At 42.6% G+C, this 23,232-nt stretch overlaps 3 protein-coding genes across 9 annotated transcripts in view; 1 reads left to right on the plus strand and 2 right to left on the minus strand.

Moving 5' to 3' along the window:
* Positions 1-4,333: 4,333 nt before the first annotated feature.
* cyp19a1a (cytochrome P450, family 19, subfamily A, polypeptide 1a) lies at positions 4,334-8,445 on the minus strand (the record flags this gene model as incomplete). Its single annotated transcript, XM_080431865.1, has 9 exons — positions 4,334-4,594; positions 5,236-5,477; positions 6,160-6,322; positions 6,707-6,818; positions 6,957-7,071; positions 7,417-7,599; positions 7,713-7,867; positions 7,969-8,119; positions 8,253-8,445. The coding sequence occupies 9 exons, from the start codon at positions 8,443-8,445 to the stop codon at positions 4,334-4,336; spliced, it is 1,575 nt and encodes a 524-aa protein (XP_080287991.1).
* A 6,030-nt stretch (positions 8,446-14,475) lies between these two features.
* On the plus strand, positions 14,476-21,910 carry gldn (gliomedin). The gene is made up of 10 exons (XM_080431222.1): positions 14,476-15,332; positions 15,722-15,773; positions 15,862-15,879; positions 16,213-16,302; positions 17,468-17,578; positions 17,914-18,030; positions 18,360-18,428; positions 18,920-19,045; positions 19,230-19,380; positions 19,522-21,910. The coding sequence occupies exons 1-10, from the start codon at positions 14,817-14,819 to the stop codon at positions 19,985-19,987; spliced, it is 1,716 nt and encodes a 571-aa protein (XP_080287348.1). The 5' UTR covers positions 14,476-14,816; the 3' UTR covers positions 19,988-21,910.
* The window catches only part of dmxl2 (Dmx-like 2), a 44,415-nt gene continuing 42,572 nt past the window's right edge, over positions 21,390-23,232 (minus strand). For all 7 annotated transcript variants that reach the window (XM_080431163.1, XM_080431161.1, XM_080431158.1 and 4 more), the window contains one exon: positions 21,390-23,102. In XM_080431163.1, coding sequence (XP_080287289.1) covers positions 22,893-23,102 — 210 coding nt within the window. In that variant the 3' untranslated portion in view covers positions 21,390-22,892. The remainder of the gene's footprint in view (positions 23,103-23,232) is intronic.

Raw genomic sequence — 23,232 nt, forward strand, 5'->3', positions numbered from 1 at the left:
GGTATTGTTGAGGAAAACCCTGGAAGCTACTTACATCCTATTGACTATACTTTGTTGTGCGTCAATAGTAAATGTTTGACTGTGTTTGCCAAATGTTCACCTACAGTATTAGGGGCACTAGGGTTCAAATACAAAAAAGAAGTACATTTTAAGTATGGGATGTAAGCCTGTTCTTAACATTAGTCAATTAAAAATCACATTTATTATACCCTCTCCGGTAGATGTTTCCATAGTAACCAAGGCCTGTCTTTTAATAAAGTGCTAATCCACCTGGGGACCGGCTTTACACAGACAATATGGCCACTGGCATTTAAGAATATTAGCATGTGTGTGTGTGTGTGTGTGTGTGTGTGTGTGTGTGTGTGTGTGTGTGTGTGTGTGTGTGTGTGTGTGTGTGTGTGTGTGTGTGTGTGTGTGTGTGTGTGTGAGAGAACATGAAATGAAGAACTACAGACTTCCAAAATAGGAAGAGGAACAGATTTCATGGCAAAGTGCACAATTTCCTGGAAGGCAAAGTGCATTATCAACATTATGCCAAAAATAGTCCTTCTAGTCACCCATTCATTTAATACAAAATCTTTAGAAACAGGATTACTTAAACCCCCATCCACTTGAACCATGCAGCTCTATTGGGGGTTACATTAGCTTAGCATTGGAAATAGACAATCAACAAGCTCACAACACGTTACAATCTCACACAAGGAGATTTGGTGTAGGATTCATGGGGAAAAAAGAGAGGACCAAGTTCAGAGCCGACCCAGTCAACTAAGTATTAGTGTATTGGGTTTAAGTGGTTTTGTGCTAATGCTGCTAATGTCAAAGAGAAGACATTTTGTGTTACAGAAGCACAATAGCTGTAACATGGGGGCGGATTGGGGTGGGGGGTACATTACCATTAGAATGGCTTGCAAAGCCGATGGAGTTTGATTCATGTCCTTTTTCATATGCATATTGACACACAAGCACATGCATGCTTGTTTTATGCACACACGCACATGCACATGCACATGCACGCGCACGCATACACACACACACACACACACACACACACACACGCACGCACGCACGCACGCACGCACGCACGCATGCACTTTACAGTGGTTCTCTCCCAGTCTGCTTCCGTAATCATACAACGCATCCAATCAGTTCCTCTGAACGGCCAAGCTCCCCTCATCTCCTGCTGTTGAGACAGCGTCAATAGACTGGCTTTGATTTTCTAGCATATTTTTCATTCATTGTGTGTGCCTGTGTGCTTGTGCGTGCATGCATACATGTGGGCAGGCGTGCGTGCATGGCTGCGTGTGTGCGTGCCGTGTGTGTGTGTGTGTGTGTGTGTGTGTGTGTGTGTGTGTGTGTGTGTGTGTGTGTGTGTGTGTGTGTGTGTGTGTGTGTGTGTGTGTGTGTGTGTGTGTGTGATTGGTTCAGATGGTGGTGATGAAGGGAGACAGCCCTAGGACATCAGCTTCAGCACAGGGAAGTGATCATTAAGACCTTCTCATCCTGAAACTGACACGCTGAGGGAGACAATGACACAGGATGATTTTTGAAGGACATTTTCATGTCATCTCTTCATTCTCCGGTGGTATAGAAACATAATTATCATTTCATACTCTTACTACACCTTAATAATCCATTGTTACAATTGGATTAGCACTAGACTGACTGCAGTCGGAGGCTCGGAGCCCTGAGATTCATAACCGCTAGCCTCGCGTAGCCAGACTATATCACTGTGGATATGAGTGCCTCTATGAGGACGTTTTTTTCCCAAGGGGGCGGGATCAAAATAATGTCTCTCGATGCAATTGGTTAGACCTACAACCAACTACCAATTACAGTCTCCCATATTTTAATACTGGGTCCTGATTGGTCACCCCAGACTTCGGGAGCAGGAAATGGATTTACAACGGAGCGGTGCCAGACCCAAATCCAGAATGGTTCCATTTGTTACACTCTCAGAGTTACAGACCCATATGGGTCCATTTGGTTCCTATATCCATCATTTAGCTGGGGACCCCCTGGAACTCCCTCAAGGACCCTTCGGGGTCCCCGGACCCCACTTTGAGAACCAATGGCATAAACAGTGTGGCTAATAGCCTACGCTTATGCTACCAGGGCTCCATCACTCTCTCCATCCCCTCAGTCTGCACTGAACTCAGTAAAAAGACACTCTGCCCCCTCAACCTGGGACACATTACAGCAGGAACTGACTCTGTCCAGCTTGATTCCCCTTGAACATTTAAAACTTTTTTTTGCCAAAGCAGGAGGTTTGCAATTGCACTTTAGCGGTTATACTTTTCTAGCATTTTTCTATTCCTGTATTTGTACTGAATGTCCTTTCTGTGTAACTGTGTGGATAGCTGCTGCTGTCTGACCAGGTATCTCTTGAGAATGAGACCTCAGGTTTGAAAGAGATTACCTGTTTAAATATAGAAATTTGGGGGGAGAAACTACCTTTAAACAAAGTAGGACTTTATTAAGACTCAATATGGGATTATTCAACGACTGATTAAACGACTTTTAAAAATAGATGTTGAATGAAATTGCCAGCTGTCAGCCGTGGCTGTCAGAAGCAGGAAGCATTGTTCATCTGATAGACGCCTTCTGGGAAGTCTGGCAATGGAAAAGAGAAACCAAATATGGCACTCGTGTCTTTGTAAGTTAACTTGAAATCAACCCTGGACCTTAAACTCTTTCTTTTATCTGACATGTTTCCAGACGAGTAAGAAGGGTAAGGCTAATTGTAATCCTATAATTGGCTATATAGATATTTTCTACCAGAGACAAATACAAAGTGATTTCTATTTAAAGTTTGAAATAATAACAGTAGAAAAACTACATTTAAGGTAAAATAGCAGTTCATGAGGCGTAGGACCTATGCACAAGTGAGCTGAGGATTTCTGTTTGATTTAGCTCATTATTTCCCTCTCTGTGCAAAAATTCTAGAATGCTTTTAACTGCAACTTCCCAGAGAAAGTAGCTAAGACAGGAACACAAAGAGAAAGTAAAACAGACAGACAGGCAGATGGCTTATTTTCTTCTCTCAGCTATAACTTTATTGTACATGCTGAACTTCATAGCTTCATGAGAGTGTTACTGCAGGTGATGTGGCTTCCATGAAAATCTAATTCCTTTCTTCCCGAAGATGTATAAAATATTTGGGCTCCCTGGGGACGCACACACACACACACGCACGCACACACACACACTCATGCATTTAGACACAATTACTTTGTGGTGAGTTCTAGGTGCCGTTTGGTGAGGAGATTCTGTATCAGCCATTGATTATCTATAGGACTTTGTCTGACTCTTCCCATCTCAGACAATCTCTTGATTCAGCACAACTGCCTCCCAGGTGGCAACAGGATGACGAATGAAGTCTGATTGACAGAGCAAGGGCCCTGCACCCAATGCCCTGCACTGCTCAAAACACAATTTTCTCTCTCTCTCTCTCTCTCTCTCTCTCTCTCTCTCTCTCTCTCTCTCTCTCTCTCTCTCTCTCTCTCTCTCTCTCTCTTTCTCTCTCTCTCTCTCTCTCTCTCTAGCACACACAGCAGGGCTGTTGCCAGGTCTATAGGCCACCGTAAAATATTTACTCATGACATTAATACTGTGGGCCCCCGTGAAACATTATAATTTTTCAATACTGCACGCAATACTACGCACACACACACAGAACAGAATGTATGTGATCAATAGACTGTGGTTGGTCAAGGCAGTGTTTAGGGAGAGGAAGCATCTGTGTTTGAATACGATTGCAGTGTTTGCACAGAGGCATGTCGATGCAGCTGAAAAATGGGATGTGATGAACAGTTTTCTTCCCCTATTTAGCTTTATAATGAGGGTACAGTAACTCCAAAATCACCATGCTCTGTGTCTTAGTGCCCTCTCTTGTCCACCATTTGCAATGACATGACAGGGAATTCTGGACAAACAAAGCGCACAGATCTTCCATTGTCTTGTCATTCAAATGTCCCTATCCATTCAGTGAGCATGCAGTATTATGCGTGTCTATCATTGTAGAATCAGAAAGTATAATGCCATGGAATATCATAAATATTGTCATGAAATAAAACACAAAAACATGTCCCAATAACTTATATTTATTCAGTTTTAGCCTATCTATGTACATTACAGAGCACACACAAGTGGAAAAACACACAAACAAATATAACTTAAACAATAGACATTTATCAATACCCAGTCAAGAGATGGTACTCTTATCGTCAGTGAAACAAACAAACAAACAAACAAACAAACAAACAAACAAACAAACAAACAAACAAACAAACAAACAAACAAACAAACAAACAAATCAATCAATCTTGTCACATTCCTACTGCACTTTCTGACAACATCTTGTTTTCCTAGGTATGAATGTCATGGCGAGAGACCCTGCTTCGTGCTCGTGTTCCACCGGCTGCTGTGAAAGGTTGTTGGTTTGTGGGAGACAGTCCAGTGTCATGCCGTTATGGGGGCTCACAGAATACCGTGACAACAGCGTCACCAGGATGGATTTCATCATCATCATAGCGATGTGCTTCCCGACACAGGAGCGCGGACCTGAACCGAATGGCTGGAAGTAACGGCTTGGAACCTGGATGGAAGAGGATAAAGCATAAAGAAATTGTCACTCTTCCATTATTGAAGTTTGACATACTTTTGATCAGTGGTGTAAAGTAACTAAGTAACATTTACTCCAGTACTGTACTTAAGTACGATTTTGAGGCATTTTTGCTTTACTGGAGTATTTCCAATTTTCAGTACTTTTACTTGTACTCCACTACATCTCAGAGGCAAATATTGTACTTTTACTCCACTACAATGATTTTAAAACTTTAGTTATTTTGTAGATTTTGATTATTATTACAAAACATACATTAACCACTTCAGCCCTTGTATACATTTTGGCCATTTGAAAATAGCCGATCTACAAGCTCACAATGCGTCGCGATGAGACGCATTGTGAGCTTGTAGATCTGCTATTTTCAAAAGATTTGAAAACATTTTATACATTTGAAAACTTAATCAGTACTTTCTACTTTTAGTACTTTAAGAACATTTTGATACCAATACTTTTGTACTTTTACTCAAGTAAATTTTGAATACAGGACTATTACTTGTATAGAGTATTTCTACATTGCAGTATTGTACTTTTTTTGCCACTGCTTTTGATGTATCAGGGCTGCATATATTATGTGTGACAGACAGGGGAGTATATATTTAAAGAACTCTTACATTTTTTTCAAAGTTATCCAGGCTGAATTCCTCTGGTTTGGGGAAGAACTCAGTCCGGTACATGCGGCCGACGTTCAGAATGATATTTGTTCCCTTGGGAACCCTGTAGCCGTCTATGACGTCATCAGAGAGGGCCCTGCGCATGGTGAAGTCCACCACAGGATGGAAACGTAGGGATTCGTTGATGAAGCTCTCCAACACTGGTAACTTCTGAAGATCAGAGTTCTGAAGCTCCCTCTCGCCTACACGCACACACACACACACACACACACACACACACACACACACACACACACACACACACACACACACACACACACACACACACACACACACACACACACACACACACACACAGAGAGAGAAACATATCTTACAGTAAATGCCAAGTCAACTCAAGTCAGCTTAATCACTGCTACAGTCTGAAAGGGGCCCAAACTTAATAAAGAAAACTAAAGACACCCTCAGTCTGACCTGATTTGAGTTAAAAGTGTTTGCTTTAAAAAACATATATATTCAAAGATTTGCACACATTTTCCACAATAAAAAAACAAAGAAGCAGATCTACAAAACGTTTGAAAATAGCAGATCTACAAGCTCACAACGCGTTGCATGTGGATCGGCTATTTTCAAATAGCCTAGGTATAAAATAAGGCTAAAGTGGTTAATTTATGTTTTATAATGTAATAATAACGTATATCTGGAAAGTAACTAGTATCTCAAGTTTTCAAATAATTGTAGTGGAGTAAAAGTACAATGTCTGCCTCCGAGATGTAGTGGAGTAGAAGTAAAAGTATAGACGATTGGAAATACTCCAGTAAAGTACAAATACCTCAACATTGGCTTTAAGTACAGTACTTGAGTACATGTACTTAGTTACTTTCCACCACTGGTACCTAGCACATCAACCTTCCAGGTTCTTACCTATAACAGTGTCTATCTCCTGCAGAACCTGCAGCTCCACACCAGGGTGCTGTTTGAGAAGCAGCAGCATGAAGAACACACTGACTGAAAGAGTGTCTGGGGCAGCGATCACCATCTCCAACACACACTGCCTTACATCCTCTGCTGACAGCTCGCCGTTTTCCTGGAAACACACACACATCATCATCATCAGTTTGAAAAGACAATTGTATGCAGTAGCCTTTGCAGTATACAGTATGATATACTACTGTGTGTCATGGATGGTAAATTTAAGACAATGGGAAACAGACCAGGTAAATGTTTACATTTCCCGGGAAATATAGATTTTCCCCAGCAGACTGGGAATAAACAAAGCACGCTAACGCAAGAAATAATTCAATGCATAATAAAATCTTTAATTTCCCCACAGTTCAATTTGATTAAATTTAGTTTCATTTTATTATGATGATGACATTTTGTTGAATTCACATTTGACTGTAGGAACTGACATGGTATTAGTAGAATATATACAATGTATATACTGTATATGTCATATATTCAGACTGACCTGTGCAAAGATGAGCTCGGCGGTGAAGTTGATGTCGTCCAGTTTATCTGCCTCCTGCAGAGCTCTCCTCTTCTGTTCAATCAGACTCTCGATGGCATCTTGCAGCTCCTGGCTGGAAGAGAACAGCAACCACATAGAACACATTATTACATCCCTCAGGTAACGCACATAGAAAGATAAGAATCGTATAAATTGTAACATGGAAGATGTAATAAAAGATGCCATGTGGAATATGATGCACCATACTTACGCTGTGTTCTTGTGCCTCTGGTGAATCCAGTCAAACTTGAAGTAGATATCTGGTTTGATCAAGACAGTCTGCCATGTCTCAAAATACCTGTTGATCTTCAGCATCAGCTCCTTCTCTGGAAACAGCAGAAAGAAAGGGATTGTTTAATGAATAAAGGTGAGAGTACATCTAGTCACTAGATTTACACTAGATTCTAGTGTATCACTAGCCACTTTCACGTACAGATGTGACAGTGGATATTTTACCACACTACAGGTGCACAGTAAAATCTTTTAATCTAAATGTAACAGCTATGGGTCCATTTCGGGCCAATTCTCGAGACTTAATTAACACTGACGATTTTACAGTGTATGTTTGGACACACTATGATATGTGTTGTGTTGTGTTGTGTTGTGTTGTGTTGTGTTGTGTTGTGTTGTGTTGTGTTGTGTTGTGTTGTGTTGTGTAGTGGCCCACCCACCATTGAGAGGCACCCCCAGGAACAGTCTGTTGGAGATGTCCACCACGATGTGACGCAGAAGACTCAACACATCCACCTCAGTTCTATTGCCATCCACGTGGAACTCCCCCAAACTGTCCAGGTGTCTGTTTGTCGAGGACACACATACTTCCACTGTTTGCTGCAACCCCGGGCCTGTGAGCGCTGACATGCGAAGGCAACAAAATTCTATGAATTACTGTCATTCAGGATATTATTGATAATATGAGAGAAATGAGGCACGATACAAATGCAGATCATAAGTGTGTTTGATTTACCTTTGGCAAAGTAGGAGCGCATCTTCTTCCACAGAGGGATGTTATTGTTGAATATGATGCCTCTCTCGTGCATGCCGATACAGCTGAGTCCCAGCTTACTTCCGAAGCGTGAGGTGTAATGCCCATGCTTCAGCACGTGATGCACTGCTGAGGATCTAACAGGGGGACAAATACAGTACATGTTGCAGGTTATAACTGACTGAATGGCTGTGACAATTTGACTCTGACAGACAACGCATGCATGGGGAGAACCCACCTGCTGAGCACGAGAGTCTCCTCTCCATTGATCCAGACCCTGACGATGTCTCCATACTTGATGTTGTAGTAGTTACTGGCTGTTCCAATGCCGGTCCAGATGAACCTCAGATAGGACAACAGTGGTCCAAAGCCCAGACAGTAGGAAGGACCTGCCGTGTAATAAAATATATGTCATAAAGCTCATTTTTGCACAAAAAATCCATATGCAATGAGTAATCTGCTAATCGATGAATAATGTTTGTAGATTCAACACGTTCAGTGGGTTATTGCTCCGGGACTAACCTGGTACAGAAGACCTTTGTGTATGGCTCCAAGCAGCGATGAGCAAAGCGAGGAGCAGGGATAGGATTCTAGTTGCCATGGGGATGCCCTCTGATCCCACGGCCGTGGCGTTCTGTGATCCAGAAAGCAACGTTATGTTGACAGACACTGTGATGGCCTCCGGCATCACACCGTCCAAGTGTACTGAAGTCATCGTCCGTTCGCAAGCAGAGAGTAAATCCATGAGGACCCGAACACCGATTCAAAACAACCCGTTCAACACTGAACACAACTGACGGCTGGTACAGTATGAGAAATGTGCACCGTCTCAACATAACGGCCATCTCTTTATAGACAGTCTGTCATGGTTGTGTGCCAGGTCAGGGTAATGCAAAAGTCATAACAAATTCCCTATAACCTTGAGGGTTGGGATTTTGCCAGTGGCCTTGAGCAGACTGGAGCTGCATCAATGGGTACGAGTTGTGAATAAGAAATGTTTCCCATTTCAGCCCCAAGTAACATTCCATCATGGTTGATCTTTGACTTTTGTCTGGTGATGTAACACAAGTGTTCCGGTGCTCCTTTGATCATCAAAAGGATTTTTGAGACCATGCCCTGTTTGATTGTGCTCTATACTCTTGTAGGAGAGTTCCACAGAACACCTGCTTTCTTTTGTTATTATTAAAGATTTATCTGTACACAGCAGCAGCCTCTCAAAGTGCTTATTAAATTCTCTGTTATGACCGGTTCCTGCATGGCCAACTCACTGCACGCCACTTTGTCTGTAATTAAATACTCATCATTTTATCATCATCACAACAGTTCAAGGTTTCTTTATTTGTTACGTCTTGAGTACGAGTACAGAAGGTTTCCTTAAACATTGTGGCAGCAGTAATAATAATAATGATGATGATGATGATGATGACGATAATGATGATGATGATGATGCATGGCCAGACCCATATTACCGAGCTATTTTTTTTATTTTGTATAGTTTTTTAGCTCTGGCAGCTTCGTCTGGACTCCAGGCTAACATGAAAGTGCTATGTGCAAGGTTCTTAAGTTGAACATCTGTCACTGGAGATGGTTTACTTTGTTTATGTTTTTATTGATCATTCATCATCATTATGATTGATAGACCATTTAACTATCTGTGATAACTTTTAAAGAGATAGAGATATACCAGTGAGGTACTGAAACAGCAGGCCTCACAGCAGACCCTGAGTGTGCTGACCCCTACTGGTCTTGGGGAGTGTGATGCCTGCCACTTCTTTCAAATGACAGTGAGGAGTTTCACAGGGAGGATGTAATGCATGCGGAGGAAAAAGCTCATCTTCCCCAGTGGTGTAAGGTAACTAAGTACATTTACTCAAGTTTTTTTTATTTTTTACTCACACTTTTGAGAAATGTTTTACTTTACTGGAGTATTTCCCATTTTCAATACTTTTACTTCTACTCCACTACATGTCAGAGGCAAATATTTTACTTTTACTCCACTACAATTATTAGAAAACTTACTAGTTACTTTGCAGATATAAATTATTATATTATAAAACACACATTAAGCACTTTAGACCTATTTTATACATAGGCTATTTGAAAATAGCCGATCTACAAGTTGTGAGCTTGTAGATCTGCTATTTTCAAACATTTTTGTACTTTTACTTTTGGTACTTTAAGTATATTTTGATGCCAATACTTTTGTACTTTTACTCAAGTAACATTTTGAACACAGGCCTTTTACTTGCAACAGAGTACTTCTACATTGTGGTATTGATACTTTTACTTACGTAAAAAATGTAAATATATAATTTTTCCACCACTGATCTTCCCACTTCTGCTCCTCGCTGATAGGAGTCACCAATGCAGCAACAGAGATCAGCCACTGCACTGAATGCTCAGCCAAGCCAGATGCACTGTAGATGAACCCCATGGCGGTGAGCACAAACTTTACACCTGCACCAAACAGGCGCCCCTAAAGTACTATTTATCTATGTCTCTTTTATTTTTGTATTTCTCTGTAATGTGGTTGTTGTTCTCTATACTTTTGTCAAACCTCATCAATCTGAACTCATTCTTTATCATCACAACATGTGTTAAAGCCTCCCTCATCCTGCCTCTCCTCATGAAACTCTGTTGTATTGTCTTGTCTTTCATTTCTATGAAATGTATTACAACTGCGCTGTGTTTTTTTTGTTTTTTTACACTGATGGCACAAGAGAGGTTCATTTTGGAAAAAAATGTTTACTTGTAAATCGTTTACCTCTCCTTGTTCATATGTCCCGGTCATTCTCAGCATTGTTTTTCCATTTGTCACAAAGCCGATCTTGTTTTGGGAAGGCGGTGCCTTTGTACCATTTCGACTGTATAAAGGACTCACTGTTAATTCACTCACCGCCTACATGTGGGCCCAAGAATGTGAAGTGTTCAAATGGCTGTCTGTGTACTGGGGGCCCGGCCTAGAGAGCGCGGCCCCGTATGACGATAGAGGGCCGGATTCCTCTGCATGCATAAGCATGTAGAGGCTCCAACTGGCAACTGGCTTACGTAAAATAGATGTTAATGTAACCCTGTCGCTGGTCGCTGTGTCGTGGTCAACCGCATCTTTGTCACTATGACTCCACCCCGCCCCCATACAAACACATGTAGATAGGGAATTGTTGGGGTTTTAAACTCTTTATGTTCACAACCTGACAAGCTGTGAGCCACTGACTGGATGGGTTATCAGTAAAGCTTAAGCACCTATACTTTGTCATACGATGAATAGTGTAAATAGCCGATCTACAAGTGAGGTCAGCCCTATGTTCCCTCAGCCCTTTGTTACTTCAGCTTATGGTTGGGGTTAGGGTTGGGGTTCGTGTCAGGAACATAGGGCTGAGGAGAACATACATAGGTACGGTCGACTGTGTGCTATGCTTATACTTTAGCTTTTTTTAATTCTTTTTTAATTCTTTGCCTGACATGCCCAAAACCTAGTGACACCAGGTTGAAAGTGATTAATACATACTCCATTGCACGACCATGTCGCTTGCTAAAAGAGCATATCTACAACAAGAAAACAATGAGCTGTTAACTTTAATGTAGAACTGCTCTTTTAAGACACAGCTGTTCTATGGAGCATAAATTAGGCTTTGTACCGAAGCAGGTGGAAAGTGGCAAGCTTTTTTTTTTACCATTTAACTTAGGTTTGAATTAGGTTGTCTCTCCCTTATCTGGATTTTCTACATCATGGATCATTCTCATCATGACATCCACAATGTACAGTATGTTGATTTGTGAGTTTTAAACATGTTATTCATGGCATTATCATAAGTTATGCAACATTTTAGCCAAGGGTCAGAGGTTTAAAAAATGGGACTGCCCCAAAAGTATCTCCTCACAGAACACTGAAGGCTTTCAGAACCTCACAAAAAAATTATAATCACAATATATGTATATATATGAAACTTTTGTCAAGAAATATGAAAACATCATACTCTACTCATACTCTGTCTAACACTGTTGTAAGTTCAAGAAATTACAGACATGACACTGACATAAAAAGGTTTTTAAATAATTATCGAATTATACAATTTTGTAAAATAAATATATACGTTGCTATACATTGTCAGTTTTCTATTAAGGATATTGTCTTTAAAAAAGGACGGTATCACTCTAACCATTGGTGTTTTGCCAGGGTTTATGTCCGTAATCTAGTTCAAAGGCGTATATTTTGGTTGAATGTATGTGTCTGGCGTGTATGTACAGTATGTGTCTGGGTGCGTGTGTGTGTGTGTGTGTGTGTGTGTGTGTGTGTGTGTGTGTGTGTGTGTGTGTGTGTGTGTGTGTGTGTGTGTGTGTGTGTGTGTGTGTGTGTGTGTGTGTGTGTGTGTGTGTGTGTGTGTGTGTGTGTTTGTTGTGGGGGGCATTTACACATCTCCAAAATACAAAGTTATGGAGGAGTGTCAGGCAGGGTGAGATGAGATGAAGCATGCAGGGAGATTATGTCAGGTCATGGAGTGGTGGTTCTAACAACCTGGGCCAGCTGGACAGACATCTGTACCACAGAGAGAGAGAGAGAGGTGAAGCTCATCTCCAGCAGATACTCCTCAGGCAGACACAGACAGAAGTGTTGCAACACACACACACACGCACGCACGCACGCACGCACGCACGCACGCACGCACGCACGCACGCACGCACGCACGCACGCACGCACGCACGCACGCACACACACACACACACACACACACACACACACACACACACACAGACAGACATGAGAAGAATGTATTTGGCTAAAGTGGAAGTTGAACTGAGCAAACATCTGATTGAATTCAGCCCAGTGGTTTTGGAACTACATGCATTTGGGATAATAATGCATGATGCAATGTCAACTTATTTCTTAGGATTGATGTCTCTCTTTACTACTGCTTTATTATTGTTCTTGGTCATTGTTAGCTGTTATTCCTCTTTATCACCATGATTTCTTTGTTGTTGTTTTACAATTGCTGCTACAAGGCTGTGTTGAGGAACCAACACATCTGATGTACCAGTACAGCAGTACAAAATAAAAAAAAAACATCTTGAATCTTGAATGATGATTTGTTTACTTTTCAATCTGGAGAGTGCTGTTATGGCTCGGAGGCCAATGTAATGGAAGATTGTGCTCACCAGACCCAGGCTGACCTCACAGAACACACAGAACACAGTGGAACTGTGCATGCTGAAGACTGCTGTATGTACACATCTAGTCAGGCAATTCATGTAGAAATGGCAGATGTCTGCCATGACCTACAGCTCCAGGGGCCTTCAGAGGCCGGCATGGCATAGCTCATAGTCTGACATTGACCTACCAGGACATGTTTAGCGCACAGACGTGTGTGTGTTGTATGCATATATGTTATGTATATGCTATCTGTGCTGTATATATTAAAATCTGTTTCTATCTAAATTATATCCCTTAGCTCTCACTCTGCCTCTGTCCTCTCTCTTCTCACAGAATACTACAAAATGATGGAGCATGCACGAAAAAAATATTTCACCCACTTTACAACTGAAAACATGTGATGTGACAAATAAAACTGATTCTGAATTCTGTGTGTGTGTGTGTGTGTGTGTGTGTGTGTGTGTGTGTGTGTGTGTGTGTGTGTGTGTGTGTGTGTGTGTGTGTGTGTGTGTGTGTGTGTGTGTGTGTGTGTGTGTGTGTCTGTCTGTGTTCCCATGACTGTGCCACAGTTACTCCATATCCTCAAACAGGCCAATTTGCTGAATGACTTGTTAATGATATAAGTGGGCCACTTACATGTTTAATCTTCCATTGCGGAGGTTAGCAGCACTTTTTGTTTTTTAAGCGACCCTGTCATTTTTCTTGTAAAATGTCACTTTCCCAGCCCAAATCAGAGCAATGGAAATGGGTCATTGCTGTTGCTGGATGGAAGCTGTGATGGCAAGGTCTAGTGCCGCGGGAGAAAAGAGTAAGGATTCAAACGTTCTTGACAGAGATCCGAACAGTAATGGGAGTGAAATAGTCTCGCTCCCTAGTTGGTGGAGAGAGACACTAATGTGTGATGAAGTGTGATTTAAAAGCTACTCCTGTTGTTCCTGCAATTCTTTTTTATCATTTGTCAAATTGTTGCTACTTTATACAATGCAAAATGCAATGTAAAAAACAAAACAAAACAAAACAATAAAAGACATCAATAGCAACAGTATCATGCTATCCCTTGAGAGCCAACCTTGCATGAGGATGCATTATATAACTTATTATATAACTTTAAAAACAAAAACTCTTGGAAAGTCTTTGTACACTGACATGCAGCACAGAACAGGACATTTTCTGTTCAGATGCCTTTCTTTCAAATTTAAAGGCTTAATTATAAGTTAGAATCTATTTGGTATTATATATGTGGGGAGAAATTGAACCATGTTGGTAAAATGCCCAATGGAGAGCATACATACATGCGTATCTGTGTGTGTTTCTGAGTGTGTGTGTGTGTGTGTGTGTGTGTGTGTGTGTGTGTGTGCGTGTGCGTGTGCGTGTGCGTGTGCGTGTGCGTGTGCGTGTGTGTGTGTGTGTGTGTGTGTGTGTGTCTGCCCACGGCTGGGCACTAGAATGGGTTGTGCTGAATATAAATCAGGTGACTGAACAGGCGGGGGCTTTCTTTTCCCAGACAAGCCCAGAGGATTGTGTCATGCCCACCCCTACATTACAAATACATACTGTACACATACACACTCTCTACTACACTTGGCACACAACAAGGACCGCTTTTTACTAGTCTGCCTTCAGAGGGGACCACCCAAGCTAACATCTACATCAAGGGGCAAACAGGGAATCAGTGGCTGCTTGGATCTAAATGAACCTCACAATTTGGACGTGATCTAGGATTTCAGCACATCACAGGACCTTGTCATTGGATTACCGGGGCTTCAGCTTCCATCGAGGAGGCGTAAGACCAGACATTGCTCTGTTCTTACAGGACACTGATGTGTTGGACTCTTGTCCCAAGCCACACTCAAGAGAATTGTAGTTCCGTTCTTCTGTGTGTTTGCCCGAAACTGGTCGGCGATCCTTAAGAGAAAGAGGAGGAGAGGGGCGAAACCATGTGGATCCCGACCCCCAGCATGACTCTGGCCCAGCGCCTGGTCCTGTACGGGACGTGTGCGGTGGCCGCGTTGAACACCGTGGGCCTCCTGGTGCTCCTGGTCCAGCAGAACCAGCAGTGGGCTCGGTTGGAGCGGGCGGAGGCGAGGCTGGACGAGGTGGAGCAGAGCTCCGTGGTGGAGTTTCTCCAGGAGCTGCCGAGAGCAGGAGCAGGAGCAGGAGCTGGTCCACAGGGAGGCTCAGGAGGACAGTACCAGTACCAGTATTCCAGCAGGAACAAGAGGAGTCATCATTTGGAGGGGAATAAGAGTGAGCCGGAGGGAGAGCCGGCGAGGCAGGAGCCCACTAAGCCGACCCCAGGGGAGGCACTGGGGGGACCGCAGGGACCGACCCGGGGCGAGGCGGAAGAGGAGATGAGGCACGAGATGAAGCATAGACACAGTCACGGTCATGGGAATCACAAGGTGGAGGTGCAAGATGACATGCTGATGATGATGACCTACTCCATGGTGCCGGTGAGGAAGATGAAGAGACAGAGAAAGAAAGACAGTCGCGGAGGGAGAGAGAAATTCTGGGGGGCGTACATTCGGCGACAATAGCAGATCTACAAGTTCACAAGCTTATAGATTGGCTATTTTTGGCGAAGCAATTTGGTGTAGACAGGAAAAAGGCGCAAACCAAGTATCACCCCAGTCAACTAAGTACTGTCTGTATATAGGGTTAAAGTGGTTAAATAATGCGTATACATGTGGATTTGTATAGGAGTGTTTGTGAATTACAAAGCATCAACCGTTTTCTTAAAAGTAATTTTAATATCTTTTGTAATATTTGGCCATGATGTGATGGATTATGGAACAACAACTCAGAATTTGATGACATTCTGATATTTGCTCTTTCTTTTTAGATCAAACTGCTAATTGACATTTGCAACAGCACTAAGGGAGTCTGCATTGCTGGTATGTCATAGTCATACAAAATGGTACATCCTATAACCATGTACAGAGTAAGTCTTCATTCTTAACTAGCCTGTTTATTCTCTTTCAGGACCCCCAGGACCCCCTGGTGAGTATATCAAAAGAGCATCTAAACTTGATCATTCTAATTTATTTTTATCTATACAGTAAAAATGTCATTAAAGGGAAAAACCTTTAACATTTAATAAAATAGCAGATATACAAGCTCGCAACAAGTCACGTCGCGATGAGATGTGAGCTTGTAGATCATCTATTTTTGCTATTCATTGTACAATAAAGCATATATAGGGCTTACTGTAAGTTGTTGTTAAGTGAGTTAAATGAACACAATCATTTGACTTGTTTCTTTTGTGAGGTAGTGGCCCATGTCTCCTATGTTCACATACTGCCCTTGGCTATGAGGTTTTTTTTGTGTTATTAGGTTTGCCTGGTCTTGATGCTAGGCCTGGGTTCAATGGTACTGATGGCATCCCAGGACAGGACGGACAGCCTGGGGTCGACGGCAAACGAGGTAAAAAAGGTAACAAGGGCACAACGGTCGGATTCAAAAACGTCTTCCCTCACAGTGCATCTGATTGGTGCCTTGGGGCAAAATTGGCCTTTTTCGGTTTTCCTTTCGCTCTTTCCCTTTCTTTCTTTTTTAGCAAAGAACCAAACACTGGTACAATGCAACAGTCAAAGGGGTTGAGTATGACCACAGGGTCAAAACGCCAAAGTGCGCTCTCACACACACACACACACACACACACACACACACACACACACACACACACACACACACACACACACACACACACACACACACACACACACACACACGCACGCCCGCATGTGCCCACTCACGCATGAACCTTCAGAACTAACTCTAGGAGAATTCCCAGATTATGCATGGATCATGGATCATAATGATGATGGCAGATTTCAGCAGTGGTGGACAGTATACTAAAGTACAGTTAATTGAGTACTGTAATTCTAGTATTTGTACTTGAGTGTTTGTGTTTTTGCATTCAAATGTTGCACTTTTCACTACTACATTTCTAGGAAGGGAAAAAGAACATTATGAATTAACCACTTAAGCCCCATGTCAAATCTAGTGAAAATAGCAGATCTACAAGCTCAAAACACATCACATCGTGACGCAGTGTGTCTTGTGTGCTTGTTTCTGGAAAATCTTTGAATTTTGAGGGGAAATGTTAATACAGCAATTGATATAACAAAGAAAATGTCCATTGTAATGTGTACTTTTGAATATTTGGGTATTTTTTTTTAAGCATGTGCTTTTGAATACTATCTACGTATCCAAGTACTTTGTCTCTAGTATTGGGATTGAGTACTTTGTCCACCACTGGATTTCAGTGGGTAGCGCTTCCTGAAACTCAGTCATTATTGAACTGGAAGGAGGGGGTTTTGAAATGTCTTTCTTTCCTAGAACTCTAGGCTAATGTTATTCATGATGACTGTGGTTTTGGGCATCAGCTGAATGAAGTGAAACTGCCTTTTCCTCTCTCTTCTCCCACATCCATTATGCTGCTCATGAGTGCATGGCATGCTTCACCAATCACTCAATGGAATGATTCATTGTTCTCACAACGTGCTAATTTCACTGCATGTCTAAATGCACGAATGCTCAAAACAAAATGATGACCTCCTGACCTACGTCCCATCCCATCCTCCAGGTGAGAAAGGAGAACTAGGAGAGAAAGGAAAATCAGGAGAGAAAGGAGATGCAGGACCTCCGGGTGCTCAAGGAGAGAAAGCACAGCCATCCAATGATGTGATTCTGGAGGGCAAGTAGACCTACGGACAGTACAATCCATGAGTAAAAATGTACCTATACGGGTCAATTTTACCCTCTCAGAATTAAATGAACACTCTGGATTTTGTGTGGAGTTGTGTTCATGTCTTCATTTTTCATCCTCATTAAATTGTGATAAAATACTCAATAGGATCATCAGAACATCTCAAAGTGGCCACAGATGGGAAGTGTGAAATCATCTTTAAGTATCCTATTGTAGGAGTGCAGTGTAGGAGAGACAAAATCAAAGAAGTAAAGGAGAATGTAGTTTTCATTAGAACAGTGATCCTCTTGCAGACTGAGAGGTATTTATTGTCTTTTATGCAGGTCCTCCGGGTCCTCCAGGTGCTCCTGGGTCCGTGGGCCCTCCTGGACCCCCTGGTCCCCAGGGACCACCCAGGAACAGGAGCCACAAGGGCCACCTTCACGCTGCGCAGACCCTGGGTGAGATTCCCTCAATGACTACAACACTTAGGCCAGCCATTCTCAACCTGTGGGCAGTGATCCAAGTCGGAACACAATCGATTGATTGATCATTAAAGTAAACATGCCCTGAAAATGCACGTGGCCCACCCATTTGACCACTTAACACAGCAGTCGAATAGCTGCTGTATTAAGCGGTGAGATGGGTGGGCCACAGATGCTTTTGAAGATTTTCAGAAACGGTTGGGAACCATATAGGCTACATAAGTAGTTCAACATAGACTATTATACACTTTATGGTCTTCAAATAGTGGTTGGCCCAGTTATCATCCACACATCTCATGTTTCAGGGCCATCACACGCTATTCCAAATGATGAGACGGCTGGGAAGCTACGAGAGAATCCAGCAAAGAAGAAAGGTAGGATTTTTCCCCCTCGTGTCGAATTTAGTTTGAGAATGTTATGTAACACAGTGGTTCTCAAACTTTTTCATGTCAAGGACCCCTAAAATGATATGTGCGGTGCTATGACCTTGTATATCTGCTATTTTTGAATAGCCAAAGTATAAAATATGGTTAAAATGATTGTGACGCTATATTAACACATTTAGCTGGGGACCCCCTGGTACCCCCCCAAGGACCCTTGGGGGTCCCCGGACCCCACTTTGAGAACCAATGACGCAACACATTTTCTAGTCTGGGGCCTGCCAGGGCCACATAGAGTAGACTCTTACAGATTTGTAGGCCAACTGCAGCTGAGAGTGTACAAATGGAAATGTTTGGTTCCATTTGTACATCCTCAGAGTTACAGACCCCTTTGGACACCCAAGGTGGTCCCTGGACCCGATGCTGACAACCAGTAATGTATAGAACCAATACTGGGCATGTTGTTTATCTCGTCTGCTCCTCAGAGTGCCTCATCAAGTCCCTGATCAACCCCAGGAACGTGGCCAAGATGGAGAGTACGTTCGGCACGTGGATGAGAGACACTGCTCTGCTGAGCGATGAGCACGTGTGGGTCGCGGAGCATTTCTCCGGTACGTGGGCCACAGATGATGTGGTGAAACAGTGTCCACATAGTCACAGATGTAATGTGTCAGTATGACCGTGGGACCTTAGTAAAGTCCTGTTAATACAGTATACTTTCAGCCCTTGCTTGAACTTTGATGGTCACACAGTCTCCCCATCAGACCACTGACTGATTGCCTCTTTTGTCCGCAGGTCGTATTTTGAAAGAGTACAAAAGTATTGCCTCCTTCCACAACGGTAGCAGCAGCCTTGTGGATGCCAGGAAGTTCTATCAGGGTTGCGGCCACATGGTTCACAATGGTTCTTTCTACTATCACATAGCTGGCACCTCCAATATTGCCAAGTAAGACATCGCTTTTATGTAATGTGTAACAAAGATGGGATGCTGTGCTGGTGCAGCTCTAGCAGTCTGTTGTTGTTACTCTGAAACAAGTCACTATTCTTCTCATCGGCACAAGCCTGAACATTCTGTTTCTGTTCCCAGATTTGATCTGCAGTCCAAAAGGCTCCTGAAACTCTTCATAAACAACGCTTTGTACAGCAACCTCGCCTACCTGCTCCAGAACTCCAAGACTTATTTCAAACTGGCGGTGGATGAGAACGGCCTGTGGCTGATCTTTGCCTCCAATGTGGATGACAGCGTGATGGTGGCCCAGTTGGATCAGAAGACCTTCTCTGTCACGTCCTACATCAACACCACCTACCCGCGCACCAAGGCCGGCAATGCCTTCATTGCCTGCGGCGTTCTGTACATCACCGACACCAAGGACACCAGGGTCACCTTTGCCTTTGACCTCCTGAAGGACAAACCTGTCAATGTGACCTTTGAGTTGAGGTCACCTGGCGGAGTGCTGTCCATGCTTTCCTACAGCCCCAAGGACAGACAGCTGTATATGTGGGACCACGGCTATGTCAAACTGTATGTCGTGCACTTCCACTCCGATGACTGAGCAGTCACTATTCAATGAGTGGACAGTATACGCGACAGTGACAATTTCTTCTTGTTTTGCCCCACGTGTCCGTTTTAAGTCTTTTAAGACTCAGTCCTGCTGACATTATTCGTTCACAAAATTGTTTATATTTAGGTTCCCTCTATATATTTTTTCCTTTATAAAGACTGAAAAGGTATTTGCCTGCATATAGACCATTTCCATTGGCAGAAGACATAATCAATCAATAGAGGCTTATTGCAATATTATCAAAGGAGATCAAGCTATTGCCTAATGTATAGTTTTCATCTCAAAGGTAGCCATTAGTGCTGTATTCATTTCCTCTGCACACTGTAGACAAGGGAATTACTAGGTTCAGAAAAGTTTTATCTGGCTGTTATATATAGTTTATAACTTATAATCTGAATTTACACTTCACGTCTTTATTAGCCATTGTATATCATTCTCTCATTCCCTGTAATTGCATGCCAATATATTTGTTTTATTGCATGGATGTGAGATGTTTTAATAATTTATAAACTCCCAAGACGTGCTCAATACAGTAGATGACACCTGCTATCAGCTGATGCAGCATGGTCATTGGCACATTATACCACTACAAAGAAAAGAAAAAAAATCACCCTGATGAAATAAAAATGTTAAATTTATTCACTTTACAAAGGTAAAACTCAAAGACTATGGAGAATAGTCTGTCCTCTCCCACACCTCCAGACTCCAGTGCCCTAGTTATATCTCCCCAATGAAGTTGGCTTCATATTTGCATTACATACACAGACACACAGCAGACACCAGTAAACTGTACAATTCTGAGTGTCAATTTAACACTGAGTGTACAAATGTGTAACCAAATGGACCCATAGGGTTACATTTGTACACCCTCTGAGTTACAATAGGCTCTATTCACAGCAGCCATAGTGTGAAGACATTCACAGGTGTTACCAATGATACTAATGAAGGCTCTGTTCCATTCTGGTCAAACAGAGTCAGGGTGCTGATATTGTGCATGTTGACTCCCTGGAAACACTCTGCTACACCAGTGGGTCTAAAATTTGTGTCCAGGGACCCTCATGGTTCCTTAAAGGGTTTCCAAATGGACCATTTGGTTCCATTTGTACACTCTCTATGGTTCTATTTGTACAAATAGAACCACTCTCTCTATGGTTCTATTTGTACACTCAAGAGTTATGGGGGTCGTGGAAATTGAAATATCTGAGAACCACTGTGCTACACTGAATGGAACAGAGCCTTCATTAGTATCATTGGTAACACCTGTGAAGGAAGCGATAATGTGGCTGCTGTGCATAGAGCCTATTGGATAAATTGACACTGAGGATTTGTACTGTGTAGGACCACTGATAAACCACATGATGCACAGATAGTAAACATGGGGGGCAGAAAGAGGGACAGAAACACAAATCTCTTTAATAAATACCATACATACACTTAACAAAAGGTACAACTAATCCAGCTGGTATGATACAAACCAAAAAATAAAGAAAATGCTTTTATGTTTGTACAAGCTGTTGTGGTATTTCATATATATATATTTATATAATTTATATATTAAAACTATTTCAGACTTTTTACTATGAGGCCAAATAAAGCCAGACATTCATTTGTATATAACAGTTTCTTCTTTGTTAGCCTATTCATTTTTGAAATAAACTTTTATACTATAGTGTCTCCAGATTCTGAGTGCAAATATCTATTCCTTATGGGTGAAAACAGTAAAAACAACTAGTGAGGTAAACACAAACTTACAGTATAACATGTTGCACTATTCTCCCATTCAGATACAGTAAGACCCCTTACATTCCTAACGTAAAAGGCAATAAGTTAAAACATAAATATCAATTGTTTTACAAAGGAAACAACACAAACATGTAAATAATTTAAATAATAATAAAAAAAGAAAAGAAAAGGGGGGAAGTATTGTGCAAAACCAGAAGTGTACCTTTGTGTTTCTGCTTGGGGTGGGAGGGCATTAGGGCTTGGACCAGACAAATGGGAGACATTGAAACCACAGTCACAGGAGTAAACACATCATCTTCCAAACAGGAATGTTCTAGCAGTGAGCCTCACAAACAGGCATTTGAGGGCAAGTGGGCGGGGCAGGCGTACAGATGGCAGAGACAGCAGAGTGAGAACACACACGCACGCACACAGAGGACCAAATCAGGCCAGCTCGAGCCGTACCAGGTTTACAGGTCAGAGTGTGTGACAAGGGCAGCCAGTGAAACAAGGGGTCACTACAGGAGCAATGCACCATCAACTCTTCCATAAGGGCAGAGAAAAGCCAGGAGGTGTGTGTGTGTGGGGGGACCCATTGAAACAAAAGGCAGATTCCAACAACTCATTTCACACTGGAAACCACTGACTTAATAACAAACCACAGTGCTGGTTAAAAGTAGATGCTAAGAGATTTCAGCTGTGGGCACAAAATGACGACAGTTACACACTTTAAAATTTTTGCTTGAGCACTTTTACAGAGCACTATCAATAGACCTGTGATTGCACCGCGTAACGAGAACAGGACATGCATAGCTTCCCTATGGACACACTCTACGAGTAGAGATTTTAATCAATAAAATTACAATAAATCTAGCTTTCTTTTTTAAAAAGTATGACGCCTTTTGCCTTCAGGCTTTGGAAAATCTAAATATCTGCAACTCCCGCCTGCCGCACGGGGGAACGATTTGTGCTGGAACGGTGAAAACGCGTTCGGACAAACCGTGCACGCTCTGAGAGGCTGTGGAAAAAAGCACGGTTATCTCTCAACCAACCAACCTTCCTTCCGCCCCTTTCAGTTAAAACCACTTCTTTATGTCTAGCAAATGTTACATAAATGCCTTTCGTGTTCTCACTCTCCCTCATGTTATGACTCTTAGCAGTGGAAGTACGCATTTTACAGGATGTCAAACAGGTGGCTGGGGAGGTTGTAGCGGTCGGGGAGGACGCGCATCTTCAGAGTGCCGTCCGCGCCGCAGGTGAAGATGCGGTTGCCAGGCCGAGTCTCCGCCTGCATGACTCCGGCGCCGATGTTGCGAAAGATGGACTGCTTGGCGTGTTCCGTGCTGAAGGAGTGCATGAGGGCGTGACCGGCCACCTTCCACACCTGGAGGGGGGGGGGGGGGGGGGGGAAAGAGAAGCAGTGTGCATGAAAGTAGGAAACAATAGCCTCATTTGGCCTCAAGTCCTACGATGGTGTCCTATGCCAGAAATAGCTGATCTAAAAGCTTCCAACG

Source organism: Gymnoscopelus braueri (assembly GCF_963280865.1).
Source record: "Gymnoscopelus braueri genome assembly, chromosome: 1".
NCBI lineage: Eukaryota > Metazoa > Chordata > Actinopteri > Myctophiformes > Myctophidae > Gymnoscopelus > Gymnoscopelus braueri.

Bases quoted from the DNA above. Each gene is read 5' to 3' on its own strand.
- gldn (XM_080431222.1), top strand. From the start codon at position 14,817: ATGTGGATCCCGACCCCCAGCATGACTCTGGCCCAGCGCCTGGTCCTG. The intron at 15,333-15,721 runs GTGAGGAAGATG...CTTTCTTTTTAG, and splicing joins TGACCTACTCCATGGTGCCG to ATCAAACTGCTAATTGACAT. The intron at 18,429-18,919 runs GTAGGATTTTTC...TCTGCTCCTCAG, and splicing joins GAATCCAGCAAAGAAGAAAG to AGTGCCTCATCAAGTCCCTG.